The sequence below is a fragment of the Spea bombifrons genome, chromosome 3 (genome assembly GCF_027358695.1).
Source record: "Spea bombifrons isolate aSpeBom1 chromosome 3, aSpeBom1.2.pri, whole genome shotgun sequence".
Classification (NCBI taxonomy): domain Eukaryota; kingdom Metazoa; phylum Chordata; class Amphibia; order Anura; family Pelobatidae; genus Spea; species Spea bombifrons.
Genome location: NC_071089.1, coordinates 114,119,769 through 114,140,694, shown reverse-complemented (window position 1 = coordinate 114,140,694; position 20,926 = coordinate 114,119,769). Strand labels below are relative to the sequence as shown.

Genomic DNA, 20,926 nt, shown 5'->3' with positions numbered 1-20,926 from the left:
GTTTTTTTTGCTATTATTTGGGGGTGAGAGTGGAGCTGATTTTGGGGGCTGTGTATAAGGAGACACCTTGTCCTAGGAATATGCCAGCATCACAGCACAGGTACAGTAAGGTCAATTCTCTCAATCCTTTCTGGATGTGCTACTTTCATTCTTCATGGCAGGTAGTGATGCCTTTCACCCACCAAGTGATCTCAGCCTTAAGGAGCTATTAGTGGCTCATTGCAAGGTGATGAGCATCCTGTGTATCATTGTTATATAAACACCAGTGTGTTGTAAGCATTGCGTAAGCTAGTGTTGTGCATGTGTTGTGTAGACAGATGACATAAGGCATCACACATTGTGGTTTATGATCCAGAAACTCTATAACATAGTGCTCTGTGTGCCATTAGAATTTCCAGGTGCAGTTTGTGCTGTACACACTATATCACATAATATGATACATAATATATGTACATTATTTGTGTACTGTCATATACAATGTTTTATCTGCACAACACTCTATAATTTATCCAGAATACAGAAAATTGACATTTTTATATGTTTTGAACAGGCTAGAAAATGACATACATTATACTATATTTATACTGTTTTGCATCCTTAACAATTGTGTGTCTTGAGTGTTCTGTGTAGTGTGTATGTTGTGTCCATAGTGTATACATGCATGACCATTCACATGCTGTCTCTTGTGTAGTTTGCTACCTGATGAATGCTCACCATACAATGTCTATACATTGTGACCAATCTATGTGATCTAGATGGATCTGATGTTTATAATTTTTATTTAATGTGTATTATTTATTGTTGCTTATTAAGGCTATTTGTATCTATAAGCCTGTTAAATATGATCTATGTGCCTTGGTATATATTGGATGTAGAATATGGAATTCAGGTACATTGTTATGGATTGGCTTAGCTGCATTTCATTTATATGGCTTGTTATGGGCTAGGGTATAAGGGTCAATGTTTTTCGCACAATTACTAATTTAACACCGTGGAGTCCCCCATGTAACTGATGTATCCACAGTAACAGATCCACATTGCATACAGATATCTAGAGTATTCACTAACATTGGATCTCCTACAGTGCAAAGCCTTCCTTGGAGATATTGATCACTTATTATTATTCAATATGTCAGAATATTCTCTTTGCAGTAGTTTATTTATCAGAAACATTTTTTTTCTTTTAATTTTTTTTTTCTGATATTTATTTAGAATTTCAGAAATTCAAAAAAGTGTAATATTTGTGTTTTTTTTTAATTTAACAAATAATGGAGAATAAATAATTCTAAATAAGAAATATTCATAGTTTCTAAAAAAAAAAAAAAAAAAAAAAATAGAAAAGTGAATCTTTCCTCCGAAAAAAAGGGATACATCCTAAATCTTTCATCATTTGAAGAACTCTACATCGGTGTCTATAACTTAGCTGTGGGCAGTAAGAATTAAGAAACTATGGGGGAAACTATGAGTTCCGGATCAGGGATTCTGCATTTTTCATTAGTGCTTTTTTTAGATCATAAGTGAGTGGAACACAGAAAATTGAGGAAATGTAGGAGAAATCAACATTTAATGAAAAATCTGTATGTGACAGCTTCTCTCTCCCTTGAGAAATTAATGATTTTCAATCATTGTGGACTCCTCTCTTTTTGCCACCTCCAGTTGTGTAATTAGACGGTAGGCTTGCTATCCCTGGTGGTCTTGAAGTGGGGTCTTGAAGAGGGGCTTCATGATAAAGATTTTGTGAATTGCCTCACCAATTTTACTAGGAATGGCCAGGTCAGCTCCTTCTTGAAAGAGAAGAGGACTCTCATTAGTCAGAGTGTCCGGCTAGGTTATTGGGACAGAGCCATTCTATTGTTCCCCACAGGCAGCATGATAAGGAGTCGCGGTGTTGTTCTAGTAGATTGGGACTCAGATAACTGAGTGAGAACTAAATACAAATGGCTGATATGCAGCTGCCTGAAAACATTATATTATGAAAAAAACTAGATGTTTGAAAAAGAAAATAGCTCAATAATTTTTTAAAACTTGTTTTTAATCTGATACATAAAAATGATGGGAGAGCCCCTTTAATTTAATAGCCCTGTGGAATATTCAGTATTAAAATAATAAAAAAACATTATTCAGGAAACAATTTTTTTCTATAAACATTTTTATTTAGTTAATTTGCGAGTAAGTTGTCCTGCATTCTGGTGTAAGGATGATATGTAACAGATTGTTTCTTTTTTGGACACTCATGGATTTCTGGATTCAGCATAATACAATATAACCTTTACAACAATATATACGTTACTAGCATAACATGACTACAGATTTGAAGCCGAAAACTCAGCAGAAAAATGTATAGGTGAACAGATTTTATTTTATTACTCTTTACTTGTGCCCTAAAAACCAATACAATGTTTCACCCAGCCTCACTCCTAGACCCACCAAGCCAAGGAGGACTTCCCCTTCAACTCTTTGTCATTTGATGACATCATACTAAGAAAAAATGTGAGCTGATACGCAGCACACACTCAAAGTCATTGAAACCTACAGGAGTCCATCAGAATGTTTATTAGTCATCACAGCACAATCAGCGTCTTACGCGTTTCGCCCTGATCAGCTTAATCATAGAACTGGCTCTGCAGGTGAACTTTAGCGTCAAAGAAGTTCGGACCTTTGAATAGTTTCTATATATAGACTGTATGACATCATATCCAGGTGCTCAGCATTTGTTCCCGCAAAAGTGATCCTATGGGGGTTTACATAAACATCTGTTGTGGAAGCATAGAAACATAGAATTTGCTGGCAGATAAGAACCATTCAGCACATCTACTCCCCCTGTTATTCCTGCTGTAAAGACTCAAACCTTAATCAGTCGTCGGTCTCGTCTTAGATTCAGGAGCCGTATGCCCATCCCATGCATGGTTATGCCCCATTCCATTAACTTTTACCAACTGGACTAGTATCAAGGGAGATTGTTGATCAGCAGGTGGTGGTGCGCACTGAAGGGTTAACACCGTACTGCAATCCTCACGTTCCATCCCAGGGATTAAAAACCCACTAGAAAAGATCATTTCAGAGCTACATTTCTCACTATTCACTGCGACCATCAAACAGAACATAAGGGAATATAAATACCCCCCATCAGCATTCCGAGCCATAGCGCACAGATCTATCACTCTACTCTTTATTACGTAATTAAGGACGAGCTCACCATGGAAACATTATAGATTTAATATTCGACCACTTTGAATGTAACTCTTGAACTTTTTTCATGTCACATTAAGGTGATTACATCATTTTCAATTCACGGTCAGCTGACAAACCTAAAATTCACCATTTGGGATGGATTTTCATTTGGAAGGGAGTCGCGCACACCAGTGGGGTAAATGACTCAGTATATTTTTTCCTTCATTATACAAAATTTTATTTTCTTTATTTTCTGGCATTATACAAAAAAAAAAATTTAACATTTGTGACATTTCTATGTTAGTCCCGAGGGATCATTTCACTTTGATAATAAAAAAATAAAAAAATGATAATCTCAGAGCATGGGAGAAAAAAAACTACAATTATTGGCAATGACACAAAAACTGGCATTTTTTTTGTTGTAAAAGCTTGCAGTTTTGTGAGCTCAAGGTATCCCTAGAATAAAACCCAGTCAATAAAAGACGTTTTGGTAGTAATGGAAAATTGATGTTTTCTGGTTAAGCATTATATATATGACCTGAAGGGTGAAGAATTCAACTTCAATGGATCCATAAACATCAGCAAGGTGGGATATGAGATAAAAAAAAAAACAGAAAATCAAAAAAACATTTGTTGGCGGTAATAAAATAATAGAAAAGTGAACGCCAGGTAGCCAGTCTGCCTAACGCGTTTCGTATCCAACACGGTGGTATTTAATCATGGGCTGTCTTGCATACAAATGGCTGACATTTAAATGATGTACCGGCAAGCGAGCATACAATTAACACCTGCCATCCTAAATTAGGCAGTGAGGGAGTGAAGAACACTCAAATAAAAATTTAGCTAGATATAATAGGCATATTATGGGAAAAAAATAATCCATAAGAAAAAAAGGTAATAAAAACAAAGTGGCTGAAAAAAAAGATACAATGTATTCACAATATTATTCACTATGTAGCGACATGAGAGTAAAGCTGCTGCTGCTATAGAAATCAGACTCAGATTATTCAATTAAAGTGGAAAAAGAAAGCCAGTAAACTGAAAATCAGTACAGGAACCAATGAACCATAACACGGAATAAATAAATGGCTAAACTGCTAGCACAGATCAAAGAATATGGAATAAAAGTAAATAAATGCAAACAGATATAAACAGAATCACGTCGAAAGAAGAGAAGAAGGAGAAGGAAGGCAACAAAAAACCTCATTTTTTTTATCAATGATACATAATTAATAATTTAAAATTTGAATTTATACAGAGCTGCATATCAAATAACAATTTTTAGGTGAAAAAAAACACTTAATCTCTAATCTGGTTAATGCCTTAGAATCGCTCTCTCCTCTTTGGGCATAACCACCTTGTCAATACCCTGCAGTCTGTATTGGCTAAAGACGCGTCCTAATGGAGTCCCTGGTGTCTTCACGTGGAATGGCAGATAAATGTTCTCTGTATGTTGCCCACATATTGCTTCAGACAAGATATGCATGTTAGAAGATGGATCACTTTTCCCGTGTTACCATTCATGTAATGCCTCATTTGGTTTCTTCTTTTGAGAGCCCGAGCATGTAAAAGGTTCATTAACCCAAACAGACTGGCAACACTCACAGTGGTTAAGCATTATACGCCATTCCGGTAATTGGACATTTATTTGAGTTCATCGTTTTTTGGAAGACTCTCCTGCCTGGGCTTCATCGGCACATTGCCATAGTATTCATGGCCCTAGTGACATATTTAGGGCAGACGTCGCCCTAGGGTATTGACTCAGCTGCCCCATTCGTATGATGTCATATGGCTGACTTCCATGGTGTATATGGGCAGGTGACAAGGGGGATCTCGGATCTCCACAAACATCCTATTGAGCGCTGGGTAACCTAATTGCCCAATACAATGATCTGCCCCAGGTCATGCAGCATGGGGGCTGCTGCCCCCTAAAACTGCCACAATGGGCTTAGGCCATAATACACTACTGGATGGACCTTTGGACCATACCATAACACAAAATCAATATTTTAGCCTATACTGAGTACCGAGAACATTAAAAATCATTATAGAACTGCAGAAGGATAAGAGTGGTCTTTGGACCTTCATAGTCAAATCAGTACCCTCCCCCCAGCTTTCCCTTTAATTAACAAACCTAGTTGTAGAGAGAATTGAAGTAAAATATAACGTGTTTATAAGGAGTTCCGTAACACGTTGTCCACGGTATAAGAGTCGCAATGTATTAGAGCGTCTGTATAGGGAAAAGGATTAGTGAAGGGAGAAGTTTCAGTGCTTCGAGAATTGGAGGTTTTTTTTTTGAGCTAATGAAGGGTGAGATCTGGATCCTTGTATGGTCTGCTGCCCCGCACTCCAATCCATTTCTGTCAAGACAGTTTGCAAATTGCTAAAATATCATTTAAAATGTTTCAAATATTTAGAATATTAGAAAAAAAGCGAAAATAACCAAAAACCTTTGCAACAAAAGAAGGGTTGTCTTGTAGTCAAAATTTAACAATGATAAAATCTTTATCCAGACAACTGGTGTCTGATTGATTAAGTAATTTAGTACTTTAGGGGTGTGTAATCCGAAAAAGGTTAAGAATCCCTGCAATATTTTATCTAGAACTGGTTATTTATAAACTGGATTGAACGAGCCCTGTCCCTTCCTCACAATTGAGCTACATGGGTCCTGTACCCCACAAAGGAGATGAAGCTAGGCCCTGGGGATAGGCGTACGGCTCCTAAATCTAAGACAAGGCCAACTGATTAAGGACTGAGTCTTTACCGCAGGGATGACAGGCAGGCTAGACGGGGAGAATGGGTCAAATTCTATGTTTTTATGCGGTTTGTCCAGAGGCAGCCTTTTAGAGAACACTCCTTAATTGCGAAAAGCACACCAGGTCACTCCGTAAGATTCTCTAAGAGGAATTCACAAGCATCAATGTGTAAGATTATTACAGTTTAACTTAACGGGATGGAAAAAGTCTCCTTACAAAATTCTTGTATTTTAATCATTTTTTTTCCCCAATGCATCATATTTGCACTTTAGGAATGGCCATGCCCCTGGCGTATCTGTAAAGTATTTCCATTAAATGAATCGGATGCTCCCTTTGTGACAGACGTCATGTTAAATAATACAATAAGACACAAAACGCCTGTCCATATCTGCATACGTGTCTTCAGATTGCGTGTTTTGGGCATGCAGTTACTTTTCTGGATAACTCCGGTTTATTCTTTATCTCCAAGGAAAAACTTAATCTTTTCACTTCATTACACTTCCTGTGAGTAGTATACCTGTCCTAGAGGGCTTGGAGGTAGGGTTTTCCCCATTTATGCTACCAACAAAGTGCTTCAGATTCTGCAGAATCCCCCCATATGCCCCTTTGCCCCTCCCCCCAGTTATTTTGATATACGTACTACCAGTGAGCGCTAGCGCTGCTCGGCGACTGTCACGGGGGTCTAAAGAGAACCAATCAGTGACTATGGAGGAAGGTGGGAGCTGCAGCTTCTACCTAAGGTAAGTATTTTATTATTTTATTTAATAATGCATTTTAATACTTTGTTAGTTCTTTGTTATGCATTATTTTTTTTGGAATAGACCCCTGGTTTATTATACTGTCCCTTTAAGAATTCTAGATGGAAAGTCGCAAATAGTGCATTTGATGGCCGGCGTGTCCCGTTAATAAGTGGATATACATTTTTTCTGTGCAACAGAGAGTACTAATGATCATAATCGCTGTCATTTTCCTTATCTGCATCTATTGAGATATAGCGTTACCTGCCTGCAGCCCACAATAAATGTCCGGCGCTCTTCTGATTGGTTATTCATAGGACACTATTGCGCTTAGGAGGCTTGCTTGTTTCCATGGAGACCAACTTGTTAACCATAAGCATTCTGCTGCAGTACATATTTTCATTATCCCGCTATTGTAATAGAGCTACAGAATCTGCTGGCACTCTCTATATAAAACCTAATGATAATGATGTAATGAATGAAGTAACACTGCAGGGGGCGGCACTTGGGGAAAAAATGGCTGATATGGCAACAATAATTAAATGCTGTGTTGCAGAGCGCTATGGAAACCAGAGTAAATACATTCACTTTTCTAACTAATACATCATCTTGTAGGAGTGCTGAAACATGGTTAAAAAATATGAATACGAATGCATTATCTGCTCTTACTGGCTGCAATAGATCATGTCTCTGTTTCATACACGCACTCATGTATAATACGCAGGTATAACTTTACACTCAATTTTGTAGGAAAAGTTTTTTTGTATAACACAGACCCTGACTCCAGCTTCACAGGTTATTCCTACAATCTCAAACACGCACACATTTACATGTACTCACACTCACATATACTAACACTTCCACATTCACACACTCAAACATACAATCTCACTCCATGAATCAAACACACATCTACATTTAGGACACGCTCTCAGCTTACCTACCATTGTAGGCTAAGGTTGAGAACTTGAGACTATCAGCTTGTGGTCCAGCAGCTGGTGACGGATCTGTTCTCCTGCTCATTCATTCACACCCGCGGTCCTCACAGCCAGCGCACTGGGACTGAAGGAAAGCCGATGGAAGGGACTTTGCTCACCAACGTTGGTCAGTCCTTCAGCAAGAGACTTATTACTAGATAGAGGCATTGCAATTATTAAAAAAAAAGTATTTTTTTCCCCATTTTATGTACTCAGGGATTATAATGGGGCAAAATGTGCATAATATAGACAAGATCCTACAGTATATGCGTAAAGCAATGAAAAAACGGTATATTTTCCTGTGCTTCTTCCTAGGTGCTCGTGAGAATTGTAGTAGAATGGCACCTAACAACAGTTTTATAGAAAACAGAGGTTATGTTCCACACTACGCAAAAGATGAAGACCCCTTCTCATCCAAACTCTCCTGGGAAGCTGATGTTGTAGCCGGCATTTACCTTACAGTGATTGGTAAGCCTGCTTTAAAGACTGTACCTTAAATCCACCGTAGAGCCTTCTAAAAATGCACTTTTAATGCACAAAACATGTAACTGACGTGTATTTTTACCGCCTGCGCATGTAGGAACAATGGAAGTTGGCAGCAAATAAATTAGGGAAAGGACACTACTGACAAGGGTAAGTATTTTGTAAAAACATCATAAGATTACTCTGATCTGGACCTCATTGACAAGGTACAGCTGTAGGGCTATCGAGAATTTCCTAGTGATGTGCTTTTTATTGACCCGACATTTTATTATTTGAACATTATTTTTTTATTATAAAAAAAACGATGAAACAAACTTAATTTTATATTAAAATTGTTCATTTGACAGAGTAAGAGAAATTCCACCCTTAAATTCCGCACCGCATTCTCTTACTCCTGCGCGCCTTCTTCATGCTTTTCACCATAGAGCTGGCTGGAGACCATAGAGGAGTCGACTGTGTCCCAACGCGGCTTTACGGTTTAGAGACAGTCGGGTCCCGTACAATGGCCCTCGAAAGGGGACTAAATCCTTCCTGACTTTCAATCAACAGACTATAACTAGTATATTTGTATATTTTCTTTGCCCATATTGAAAGGCATCAAACGGGATCGTTTCTGTAGAGAGTGAATTCCACATCTTTATTGCTCTTACTGTAAGGAGCCCTTTCAGCTGTTTTATGTGACAATTTCTTGCAATCGAGTCTGAGTGGATGACCTCTTGTTCTTTGCATTGTGCCCCTTACAGTCCTCTTCTGTGCCTTCATTAGAACCCTACTGAATTAGCACTAATAATGAATTAATAATTAATACTAGGATCTGGATATAGGAACAAGACGTTCAATATCATCTCAATCTACCCTCCCTCATTCCCGGGTAAATAGAGTCAGGGTCGCCTATGAGGGTAGCTGTGGTTTGTTACATTAATCAGCTTTACAGTTTGGGTTTCCAAGATTCCGCTGCTGCTTCTGAAGTTCCGCGATCGAGTAGCCATGAAAATGGTTTTGACGTTTCTACAAAAACAGGGACAAAAAATATTCTCTGGAATGTGGTTCGGGGCTTACAGCAAATGCCAGGAAATAATGAAAGAGAACTGGCCACTCATTCAGTTAAAAATACTCCTAAACTAGCTCGGCTAGAGGGGATTCCAGGGAAGAACCCTTAAAGGGTCATCGTATGCAATTTAATGCATCCGGCAGCTGACTGTTTCCCTTTCTTTTAATTAGGAGTTAATTGGAACAAAATGAGATAAAATCTTTTTTTTTATCAATGTCGACCTACATTATCGGTTTATTATATATTTTTTTTAATTATTATTATGAATGGTATTTAATATTTTACAATGTCTTCTATCAACAACTAATTCCCCATAGCTGAGGGCAAAAGCCCATGAGAAATAAAATCATTATTGGATGAGTCAGCTGTTGCTCGCTGATTTGGCTTATGAATGGTTTTTCATGGTGTCCTCGTGCGCCTCCCTTTAGTGACCCATTTACTCAACTCATGGAGGGGAGAAAGTATTAGCAAAAATGTGACAACATTGTGGTTCTTATTTACAATTATTCTGCTGTTCCGATACACTAACAAAGGCTAGTGTATCCGCAAAACATCCAGCTGAAATGCATGCCCCGGGAGGAAAGCCATGACGGTCTTGTGATCTTCAAGTATTTTCAATTCATCAATCCGTGTTCTTACAATCTCATGTACTTGTAAACTTTCTTTATCTCGGATTGTGGGAAAATGTGGTTTATGACAGATACCCGGAAAGCAGAACGCTGCAGGACCTAGGAGCAAGTTGATCGTGAAGTTTAATCAGGTTTATAGAAATCTAGACTAGGACGGAAGATGCGCCTGTTTTTTGCTTAATCCAGCAACGTATTTAACTTCCGTGCTGCCCGGGGCTCGATCTAGGAGAGCGGCTCCCCGCAGCCAGCGTCTGCACTGCATTAGGAGGCGATTTGCCCCCCAGGTGTGGCAGAAGGGAGACCGCAGCCTCCCCGGACCTGTCGCCCAGTATTCATCACTGCATTAATCAGTCGTTGGTCTCGTCTTAGATTAAGGAGCCGTACGCCTATCCTTACCTCTACGAGGCAATGAGGTCCATCCAACGCACCCTCTGTAGTCTTTTTTTTTTTACACCTTTGTTAACCCATTCACGACAAAGCCAATGCATGTAAGCATGTAATGGGTTTAAGGACTCAATAAGTGATCTTCACTGCCCAGCTTCATGGCATCCGAAGGATGCAATTATTGCCCCTGACCTCTCCTTAAGGAAGCGTTGATTGCCGTATTACTCCTAACCCCGCTCCACACAGACTAGGGGAACAAGGGTGGGCAATTGTCTCCCCCTTCCTGGTTATGAAGAGGTCACTGTTTGTTTTTTAAATATATATTGATGGTTGGCTTTTGAATGTTTGGATCTTTTAGAGAAGTAGCCCTTATGAGTGAGTGTACACTTCCATATCTACACCACACATTACAAGTTGGATACTCCTTCTAAAAAGAAAAGTTTATATGATAATGGAACCTTCAAAAGGACCACAGAGTCTGGGGAACGAAACATTTCTCGATTACTTAATCCATTGACGATATCGTAGGAAGGGTTTTTCTGTTTGTTTCTGTTTGTTTCTGTTTGCCGGCTTTACAGCCAGACCCCGGGTTTATTTCGGATATGCCAGCTCTTACACATATTCAGTCATCTGGTTCCATTTATACCTTCGTCTGTAAATAGTTGGATGTACTTCAAGATGCCTCTCGGTATCCTCAGACCTCAGAGAACTGTTTAGTAATAGGTTCTCCAAACAGTCGGCTATAACAATGTTTTAGCGTCATGCAGACATTGTCAGCTTCCTTTTATAGTTCTAAATAAAAGTGATCCAGAACCATGCTGTGAGACAGAAACATGCCGCTTAAATATCTCGACTTGCCCTCCAACCTCGTAACAGTATTATTTTAACTCTGTATGAAACTTTGCTAGATCCCTGCCGGTTCTCAAGGACCATGCCAAGAGTCCATCGGCGCCCATGGGTTGTGATGTCATCAACGCAACTCACCGGTTCATCAAACACTAGGGATTCTCACATTTCTTGTTACGGAAATAAAACCATCTTAATTCACATATTGACCTCCTCTCGGGCGATCTACTTTGTTTGTGGGAACACCCGTGTGGATTTTAGATCTTCACGGTGGTCCGCAATAACTAGATTCAACTGCAAACACTTTAAAGCATTCTTACAGCCTATTCCGCTATTTTGAGACACGTAAGGTTAAGGAGTTGACTGAAAATTAGCACCCAAAGGATTCAAGAAGAGCTGGCCGGAATAATTTGCAATGATTCCGAGTAGATCATCTTTAAAGGGTAACAACAATCCAACGTGGGTTCTCAGGACCTTCTAAGGCCGTTGGAGTAGCAGATGTAAGCTGTCAGGGTTCTCAGATGCCAAACAGATTCATATTATTTGCTTTATAATTAAATCCCCGGAAATTTGATCTCCTGCTCATTCAGGTCTAAGGCGTTTTGTATCTGGGAAATATTGAATTTAAAGTAAGGATGATATTTGTCATTAGAAGACTTAATGGAAGGGGGTTTTGAGCCCTGAGGGTAGAAATAGGCCTTATCAGTCATGCCTTGAAGAAGTATTTTCAGAACTTTTTCCGGGAAATACATTTCCTATTCAAGGAGATACTTATAGGTCAGTTAAGGGATATCCCCCGAAGTGATTAGCAATGGCCCGCTAAAGAACCACCGAGAAATAACATTACGTTGGAGCTGAAGACCCAAGTCCACTAGACCATGTGAAGCCTTTAGGGAGAACGATTACTTTAATGTGGAGATTTAAGATGATTTTGGATTCTCTTGAAGAAGCTGAAGTTATTTTTCCAATTGTCCACGGAAGTTTGTAAAAGAACGCCATGCTTTAGAAGTAACGCTGCTTTATCCGGGACGTGGTGACCGTCTCTGTAATGTGGACACCTTCAACGACCCACAGCTTCTCCAGCGAGCAATGAAATGTTGATTGAGAGGGGATCTTAACTTGTTCCCCGCTACAGACTTTATATTAAGTAGTGTCTAACTCTGTAAGAGATGACGACTGCCTCCGTTTTTATTAGCTGACCGCATTATAGTATGCCATCGGCCAATCAGCTGGAAGCTGCATGAAATGAGGTGTATCTCAGATTTTATCTCAGCAGATATGCCTCTGTGCAAGTAACAAACTACTTCAATACGCAAATCAATAAAGCATGGAGGGTATCATTAAATGACGGACATGCTTAATGTCATTAATCTAGCTCACGCGATGTTTTTATCCCGGTGAAAGGACATCTTTAAACATTTTCCTTTGGTAAACAGAATTTAAATAGAATGTTAAAAAGTCCGCTTGTTGTTGTTGTTGTTGTTAAAGTGTCTGCCGGCCTCATTTCCATTTGGTTTAAAGCACAAAGTGAGAAGGACGAGATAACACAGAAATCAATCATAGCGCGGCGATAAACATGGCGGATTGATTGGCTGTGTACTCCCATTCTAATTTGGGATTTGTTTTTTCCACCTTCAAGGAGAGCTAACACATCAATCACTAGTGCATACCTGCGATGTATCTCGCTTTCTGCGGGACAGTCCCAATTTACGGTCACGGTCCCTCCGAGCTGCCCCAGGAGGGATCAGACTTTAAGGCCGGCGGCCACCTCATGACATCAGAGAGGCCGACAGCTGCTGTTCCACTTACAAAGCATTAATGGCGTCCTCTAGAATGTCCAGCGAATGAACCTTCGCAGGCCTGCCCTTTTTATTCTTTCCTCTGAAGGTTTTGATTAAACCATAACATTTCTATGGCAACAACCTATCAATGCCTGCTTTTGTGTCATGTGATACTTGAGTGTTCAAAATTTTTGAATGGGGCAAAATTTCAAATGACGTGGAGCACAACCTTTAAACGTTGCACAGATTACCCGCACTTTGTATTTAGGAAAAAAAAAATAGATTTTTGTTTCTGGTTCCATTGAAATAAATGTTTCTTTTTGAAATAGCATCCGCACGTCATACTTCTTGGTGAAACGCTACTCGAAGAGTTAACGCCAGTGACCTCTCCTTATGTGTGACTTTTTCTCATTAAAAAAAAAAAAACGTTAGAACAGATTGTATTGGAAATGAGACATCTGTGATGATTCCGGCGGAAAAAAATAGAACGCATCATATCCTTGGTACCGCTGGCCTTTTAATAATGGATAGAGATGAATTTAGAGATGGTTATTGCCATTATTTTGATGATGATAAAAATAATCATTATGAAAAACAGAGTAGTCAAACATATCCGAAAACACAACAGCCTCGTTATAATCAATAGACGATAATGTAATGTACAGCGCTACGGAATCTGCTGGCGCTATATAAATAAATGTAATGTAATGAAATTATAATCAATAGTAGTAGTACTTCTCCAGCAGGTCGTAGCCGCTCTCTCCCATTCATCTAATCGAGGGAGAGGGTTGCGTTATTGCGGCACGGTATGGCTGCTTTCTTATATATTATATATATATATATATATATATATATATATATATATATATATTTTGTTATTTATACTTTTTATTTTTTATAAAAAATAAGTAAAAGTTTTAACTTTCTAGGGTTTAATTATTCCCATAGCAGCCGGAAAGCATTGATCTGCCACAGAAGTCAGTGTTTTCAGAAGGTTCTATGGTTAGGACTGTGTAATTTAAGTAGATTTTTTTTTTCCATTTTATAAATTGATAAGTGCATTTGACCAATTTTATTTGTTTTTATTTTTTTTTTTTACAGGTGTGCTTTCAACCCTGGGAAATGGTTACGTCTTATATATGGCTTTCAAAAAGAAGAAAAAGTTACGGCCAGCGGAGATAATGACAATAAATCTGGCGGTATGCGACCTGGGAATTTCAGGTAAAGATATATAAAATATATTCATTAGCATTCATTTTTTTATAATGTTTGTATGTATATAGTGCCAAGTAGCTGGGGGGCAGGGAAAGAGGCAACTGTAAATGACCCACTTAATAGTCTAAAATAGTGAGTGGAAAGCATCAATGGTTAACTCATAGCAGTGCTGCCACCTAGTGGACAAAGTTTAAACACTTGCAACTGTTTTGTTCGGTTAGTGGAATGTTATTCAGACATTCCCTTGGTGTTCGAGTGACAAAGACTCATTTCCCTGTTATCCGCAGCGGTTCACTGTAATTGGAGTACACTTAAATCTAACAAAAACTAAAATTAGGATTTACAGAGTTACTCATGAAGCACATTTCCTCTGACATCCATAAATACGTTTAATATTTTTGCAGGTAAGGAAACACTAGAGTATATTACGAGGAATATATTCACGCAGTTGGCTTAATGGCCTCATGACACGGGCATAGAAACATAGAATTTGACGGCTGAACCATTCAGCTCATCTAGTTTGCCCATAACCTTTGATATAAGGACTCAGACCTTAATCAGTCACTGGTCTCATCTTAGATTCAGGAGCCATATGCAGAGCCGGCCTTAGGTGTTCCGGAGCCCTGTGCGAACTACTCCTCTGGCGCCCCTCCTCACTACCCTCCCTCTGCCCCTTCAAACTACCCCCCTGTGCCTTCAAACTACCCCCCTATGCCCCTTCAAACTACCCCCCCTCTGCCCCTTCAAACTACCCCCCTCTGCCTCTTCCTTCAAACTATCCCCCTGCTCTCCCTACTTCTCCTTATCCTAACTTACCTTGAGGAGTCCTGCCGGCATTTCATGTTGAGCGCCGGCACCGCGACGGAGTCACGGAGAGTAAGGGGCGTCGAGCGGTTGCTGAGAACTTCACGAGCAACCGCTCGGCGCCGCTGCCCGGGACATAAATGAAAACATTGTTGTTTTTTTTTGTTGTTGGTTTTTTTAACTTTATTTATCATCCTCCATGTTAAATAAAGTAAAAAAAAACTTTATTTAACATGGAGGTTGTTAAATAAAGTTAATAAAACCAACAACAAAAAAAACCAACAATGTTTTCATTTAGGTGCAGAGGGGGCGGCGGAGGAGGAGGTCCTGGCGGCGGCGGCGGCGGCAGCAGCGGAGGAGGACCCCTCAGCAGCGGCGGAGGACCCCGCGGCGGCAGCGGCGGAGGACCACGTGGCGGCGGCGGGGGAGGACCCGGCGGCGGCGCCCCCTGGAGTGTGGCGCCCTGTGCGGTCGCACAGGTCGCACACCCCAAAGGCCGGCCCTGGCCATACGTCTATCCCGCGCATGTTTAAATTCCCTCTACAATTTTAGCTGTATGTACCACCCTCTCAATAAGGTAAATAGAAAAAAGACCAGGTGTAGACTACAATAATGATATGAATTATGTATCATTAGGAGTCGAAAAAGAACATAAGAAACCCATCTCAGGCACTCGTCACTTTCTTTTTTTCTCCTGGAGCATAGTTGGGCTCCTTCTGTCTCTCATTCCCCTTCAAGCTTCTAATGGATTGTAAACTCAGAGATGAGCCCCGTTGTCCCTGTGTGTCTTAATGTTTGTTAATCTTATTGTCAGGCTTGTATATTTTTAATATTATCCTTTTATTTTAATGTTATTGCTCATTTTTAACCTCTATAATTTTAAAAGCACTATGAAGTGTTGACGTAATGTAATCAGTGAGGTTACTTTCTAAAAATTTAAAATCTATTATTCTTCCCCTACAGAATCTGTAGCTGATTGTAGATCAGGATGAGAAGAGGGGGGAAACAAAGCTTTTTCCTCTTATTAAAAAAAAGAATAAAATAAAATAAAAATACAATTAATACTTTATTCTCGCATTATATCTTTGGGTGGTGATCCCTTGGGATCTCGTAAAATAGTCAAAAGCAAAAAAGTGAAAAAAATTAATAAATAAGTAAAAAGAAATGTGGTAAATCTAAAAACAATGAAAAAACCTTGACACAAATCTTGCAGCCGAAGCCATATATACATATATATATATATATAGAATATAAGGGTATATTTTTGTATTATTACTTACATAAAAGATAAATATAACAGGACTCTCATGCTCTTTATGCTTTATTCCATTTTAGTCTCCGGGAAGCCCTTCTGCATTGTGTCCTTCTTCAGTCACCGCTGGGTTTTTGGTTGGACGCTTTGCCGGTGCTATGGGTGGATTGGATTTTTTTTTGGCACGGGCAGTCTTATTACATTGACTGTCGTAAGTTTGGACAGGTACCTGAAAATCTGCCATATGAGATACGGTAAGCACATTACTGCTTAATATAAAAATACATAAACTGTATATGGTTACATACGTTATAAGGTTGAAAAAAAAAAAGATAACTATTTTAACCAAAAGGGGCTGATTTCCTTAAACAAAAAGGGTTAATCTGCATAGTCTTCGGCCTGCTTGTACACTGATGTCACAATTGTTCTAAGATCTAACACATGCTAAGGAACACATGTGAAGCTAGAGCTGGGATCCAGCAGTAGACACTAATGACCTTCAACTCCAATCTTGATAGGTTATCCCTAAGATACTCTGGGTTGTTTACCTGGTGTGACTCTGCTGACATTTGGTGCCATCCGTATCTTTCTGCCATGTTGTCGCTAAAGTCACCTCCTACAGACGGAACAAATTGATGCATAGAATGATGCATGGCCAACGGCTGGACTTCCATCATATGTTCAATCGGCCAATTTAATGGTGGACAGTCCATGGCTGGGTACTTCAATACGGTGCACTATGTTAGCAATGCTTTTATAACCACTGCTGATTTCTCATTGGGCATTTATTGAAGATGTGTAAAGGATTTTCTTTAACAGATAGCTCAGAGGTCTCCAATATCTCTGAATGTCTTGAATTCGGCTAGACCGGTGTTTCATTATAATCAATCGGTGTTTATGATGATTACATGGATCTATTACACTTTATTGTCTTATAAAGGTCAGGAAATCTCCTGTTTGTTGACTGGAGACCCTTCAGCTTCCAGTTTAAAGAAAGACCTATATTGAATTTCCATATCGTCTCCATCCATTTCTGTAGTGCTCCTGCACAGAGCTAGCCCCACTTCCCAACCGGCTCTAGCCCTCTGGAGCACCAGTCTTGTGTTGGAAGAGCCAGGGCCGGCCCAAGACATAATGCTGCCTGGGGCGAAGTTTAAAATGCTAACCTGCCGACGCCAGGGGTCATTATCTACCCCCCCCTTTGTACGTCACTTACCTTTCAGCAGTCCTGCGGTGAGTCTCCCTGCTCTGCCGCGGTGCACGCTGCTTTATTGCTGAGCGCCGGGAAATAACATCATATTCCGGCGCTCAGCATTACAAGCCGGCACCGAGCTAGAGGGCTCGCAGAGGAGAGAGAGGCGCCGAGCGGGTACTGACAACTTGGTAAGCGAAAACCTCGGCCAAGGTTTGCGTTTCAGGTTAAGTTCAGTGCATCCAATCCATCTCTTAGTGAAGCAGAACTTTTAGGCGTCTATGGAACTTGAACGTTGCATGCCAAGCAGGGTAACCTAATGAGTTATAACAAATTTCCCAGGCTTCCTTAGCCACAGAGCTATCCTATCCACGATGCAGAATCACATCTATCAAAATGAAAACAATAAAATAATGAGGAAAACAATAAAATAATGATCATGAAATGTCATTTATTGTAATTATTTCCAGTTTTATATCTTTGTTGTTCTTCATTCCTAGGCACCTGGTTGAAAAGACATCATGCTTTTATTAGTTTAATGTTCATCTGGTCCTACGCTTCCTTATGGGCCACCTTACCGCTGGTGGGAGTTGGGAACTACGCTCCAGAACCCTTTGGGACATCTTGCACGTTGGATTGGTGGCTGGCCCAGTCTTCCCTGAGTGGAAAAGTTTTTGTGATCACAATACTGTTTGCCTGCCTTATTTTACCCGCATCAATAATAGTATTTTCGTATGCAAAGATTATTGCCAAAGTAAAATCTTCCGCCAAAGAAATTGCTCACTTTGATACCAGAAATCAAAAAAACCATAAGCTGGAGATAAAACTGACCAAGGTATGTATATTTCCATATAAAATAACAATAAATCCAAAGAAATATGTCTCAAACGCCCACCTTTAGGTCCAAAACTTCACAAGCACACTAAATCATGATGTCATTTTACACAGTGATCTGTGGTCCAGTGGTCCGGTTCACGGGCCCATTGTAGGAGCTTTCGGCAGTGGACAGGGGTCAGCATGAGCCACCCTACCACAGGTGCCATGATAACAAGATTATTAGTGCTATTCACTTCACTTGTCATAATGTTATGGCTAATCGATAAGTTTCTGCCTGCCTGGTGTCTGACGCCACTATTAGGTTCCCTTCTATGTTGAGAACAAGTGGCAACGGGGCCGCGAGAAGCGGTGTTTGCTCTGGGACAACTAGGCCTTTGGAGGACCTTTGGGCCTGCCCCAGCGGAACCGTCCCTGTATAGTCTTTAATGTATAACGATGAATTATACAGGGTCAGCTCAGCCCTTGCTAGGGTTGGTTCTTGCGTAGAGAAGATATGGAGCTAGAATATTCAACCAGTTTAGTGAATAACTTTCTCACTAAGCCAAGAGGTTCTCTGTCTTAGGCTCATCACATAAAAGACATACAAAACTATACCCATTGATACTGACGAGCGAATTCTCTTAATTTCATCAATTTAAAACCACATGGGAGTGCAATGTAATTATTGTCTATTTAAATAGTATTTGGCTGCTGATAAAACCATTTGGCTCATATTTCTGCCTGTCGTAAGCCCTCAAATGTATTCTGTCCATCTAATCGCATTGTCATGCTCTTTTGTTTTTAAATACACTTTTTATTTTCTAAGCAGAACCCTTCTTTGGTGCACAAATCTAAATTTTCCGTTGACGTTAACACTTTTGTGTGTAACCTCATTTGTGTGTTGTCATTCTCTGTATCCTCCACTAGGTGGCGATGTTGATCTGCGCGGGCTTCCTGTTTGCGTGGATTCCGTACGCAGTGGTGTCCGTATGGTCAGCGTTTGGACGGCCGGATTCAGTTCCAATTAAAGTTTCGGTGATACCGACTTTGCTTGCGAAATCAGCAGCTATGTACAATCCAATTATTTACCAAGTCATAGACTACAAAAGCACATGCTGCAGACCTAAAAAATCCCTGCAGAAAGCACATTCCAGGTATAGTATCTTCCGTACTATTATAGCGCCATCATATTTCGCATCGCCGTACAATACACAATTTATTCATAGTGTATACACTGTAAGAAAGGAGAGATTAGGGAGATGTTTCAGGGCGTCCGTATTCAAAGATATCAGAGGGGGGGGGGCACCGAGTCAACACTGTCCTCCGTAGTTTCTTCACGCCATGCTTTCTTGGAGTACCGGGATATGATGTCATCAGGGCCGGCCCTATAATGGGGCAGACTGGGGCAATTGCCCCAGGCGGCACTTTAGAAGGGGCGGCACCTTGCCGCCCCAAGCGCTTTTTTTGTTTTTTCTTTTAAGCGGAGGAGAGAGAGAGGGGCGCCGAGTGGTTTTCGCTTACCCGCTCGGCGCCCCTCTCTCTCTCTCCTCTGCGGCGAGTCTCCCTGTTCGGTCCCGGTGCCGGCTTGTAATGCAGAGCGCCGGAAGTGACGTCAATTTCCGGCGCTCAGCATTACAAGCCGGCACCGTGGCAGAGCAGGGAGACTCGCCGCAGGACTGTTTAAAGGTAAGTACCCCGGCGTCGGCGGCGGGGGGCGGCGTTTTAAACTTCGCCCCAGGCGGGGTTAAGTCTTCGGCCGGCCCTGGATGTCATATGCCAATGCGAAATATCCAGAGATACTGGAGCTATAAGTATCACATTGATGTAAAGTATAGCAGTATCTTAAAGATACAACCTAGAAGCGGTATAGTAACATTATTTCTTATCCATCCTTGGTCTTGTCTTAGATTCCAGACAGCCGTATACCTGTCGCATGTATGTTTAAATTCCATCACCGTATTAAGCTCTACCACTTACGCTAGGAGGCTATTCCACTTACCATCTGCTTAGTTCATGCTTTAAGACTATATTGAAAATCTGATTTCTCTTTTCTTACAGGGTCTACACAATCCCTCCAGGTGAATGAACCTTCGGCGGCGATGAAGAGAGAGACACATTGTTCAATGATTGATTATTTGCTCAAGGAGCGTCAATAAGAGGAATCCTGTGTACTTTAAACAAATGTTTATTTTACTATGTTTTTTTTACATTTGAAACACTTTTTCTGAAGAAGAAGAAAAACAGAATCCCCGAAACAGATTCTGGAAACGTAGCTTCACTGTGATTTGTCATTGGATTATGCGATACAAAGAAAAAGTATTAATGTTGTGTTTTATCAACATAAAAATCTTGCACTAATTTATCTGTTTTTATGGTGAGAAAGAAAGAATGTCCATATGTTATTTAACCCATAGCACTAAACATTAGCGACTAAAGCTTTGGTATGATATAAATTATTGAGAGGATGCAAGGAAATGTGCTTTGTATATATTATTACATGTACATGGAGTAAAATAAAATGTATAGCTAACATTTTAGCATCTAAATCCTGAATTTATGATTCCTGAATTTATTGATTGAGGAGGAACCTTAAAGGGTAATCTACAATATATATATATGTATATATTTCAACTGTGTGTCTACTCTTTTTTGGTTTGTTTGGGTTTCAAAAGATCGATATTCACTAAAACAAGAATAATTTCTGTTATTTATTCAAAAATAAAAACATTAGCGAGGTTTAACCCCTTAATTACAAAGCCCGTACATGTACAGGCTCAAAATGCATTGTTTTCAATGGGTTTAGGGACCGCCCATTGTCCTTAGGGGGTTAAG

General features: G+C 40.0%; 1 protein-coding gene across 1 annotated transcript; it reads left to right on the top strand.

Moving 5' to 3' along the window:
- The first annotated feature begins 42 nt into the window (after nt 1-42).
- OPN5 (opsin 5) lies at nt 43-20,547 on the top strand. Its single transcript, XM_053461294.1, has 7 exons — nt 43-100; nt 7,957-8,109; nt 13,917-14,036; nt 16,170-16,340; nt 17,779-18,113; nt 19,022-19,248; nt 20,153-20,547. The coding sequence occupies exons 2-7, from the start codon at nt 7,980-7,982 to the stop codon at nt 20,178-20,180; spliced, it is 1,011 nt and encodes a 336-aa protein (XP_053317269.1). The 5' UTR covers nt 43-100; nt 7,957-7,979; the 3' UTR covers nt 20,181-20,547.
- The last annotated feature ends 379 nt before the right edge of the window (nt 20,548-20,926 follow it).

Excerpts from the sequence above, each read along its gene's own strand:
- OPN5 (XM_053461294.1), top strand. The coding sequence starts at position 7,980 with ATGGCACCTAACAACAGTTTTATAGAAAACAGAGGTTATGTTCCACAC. Across the intron at positions 8,110-13,916 it reads CATTTACCTTACAGTGATTG|GTGTGCTTTCAACCCTGGGA; the intron begins GTAAGCCTGCTT and ends TTTTTTTTACAG. Across the intron at positions 19,249-20,152 it reads CTGCAGAAAGCACATTCCAG|GGTCTACACAATCCCTCCAG; the intron begins GTATAGTATCTT and ends CTTTTCTTACAG.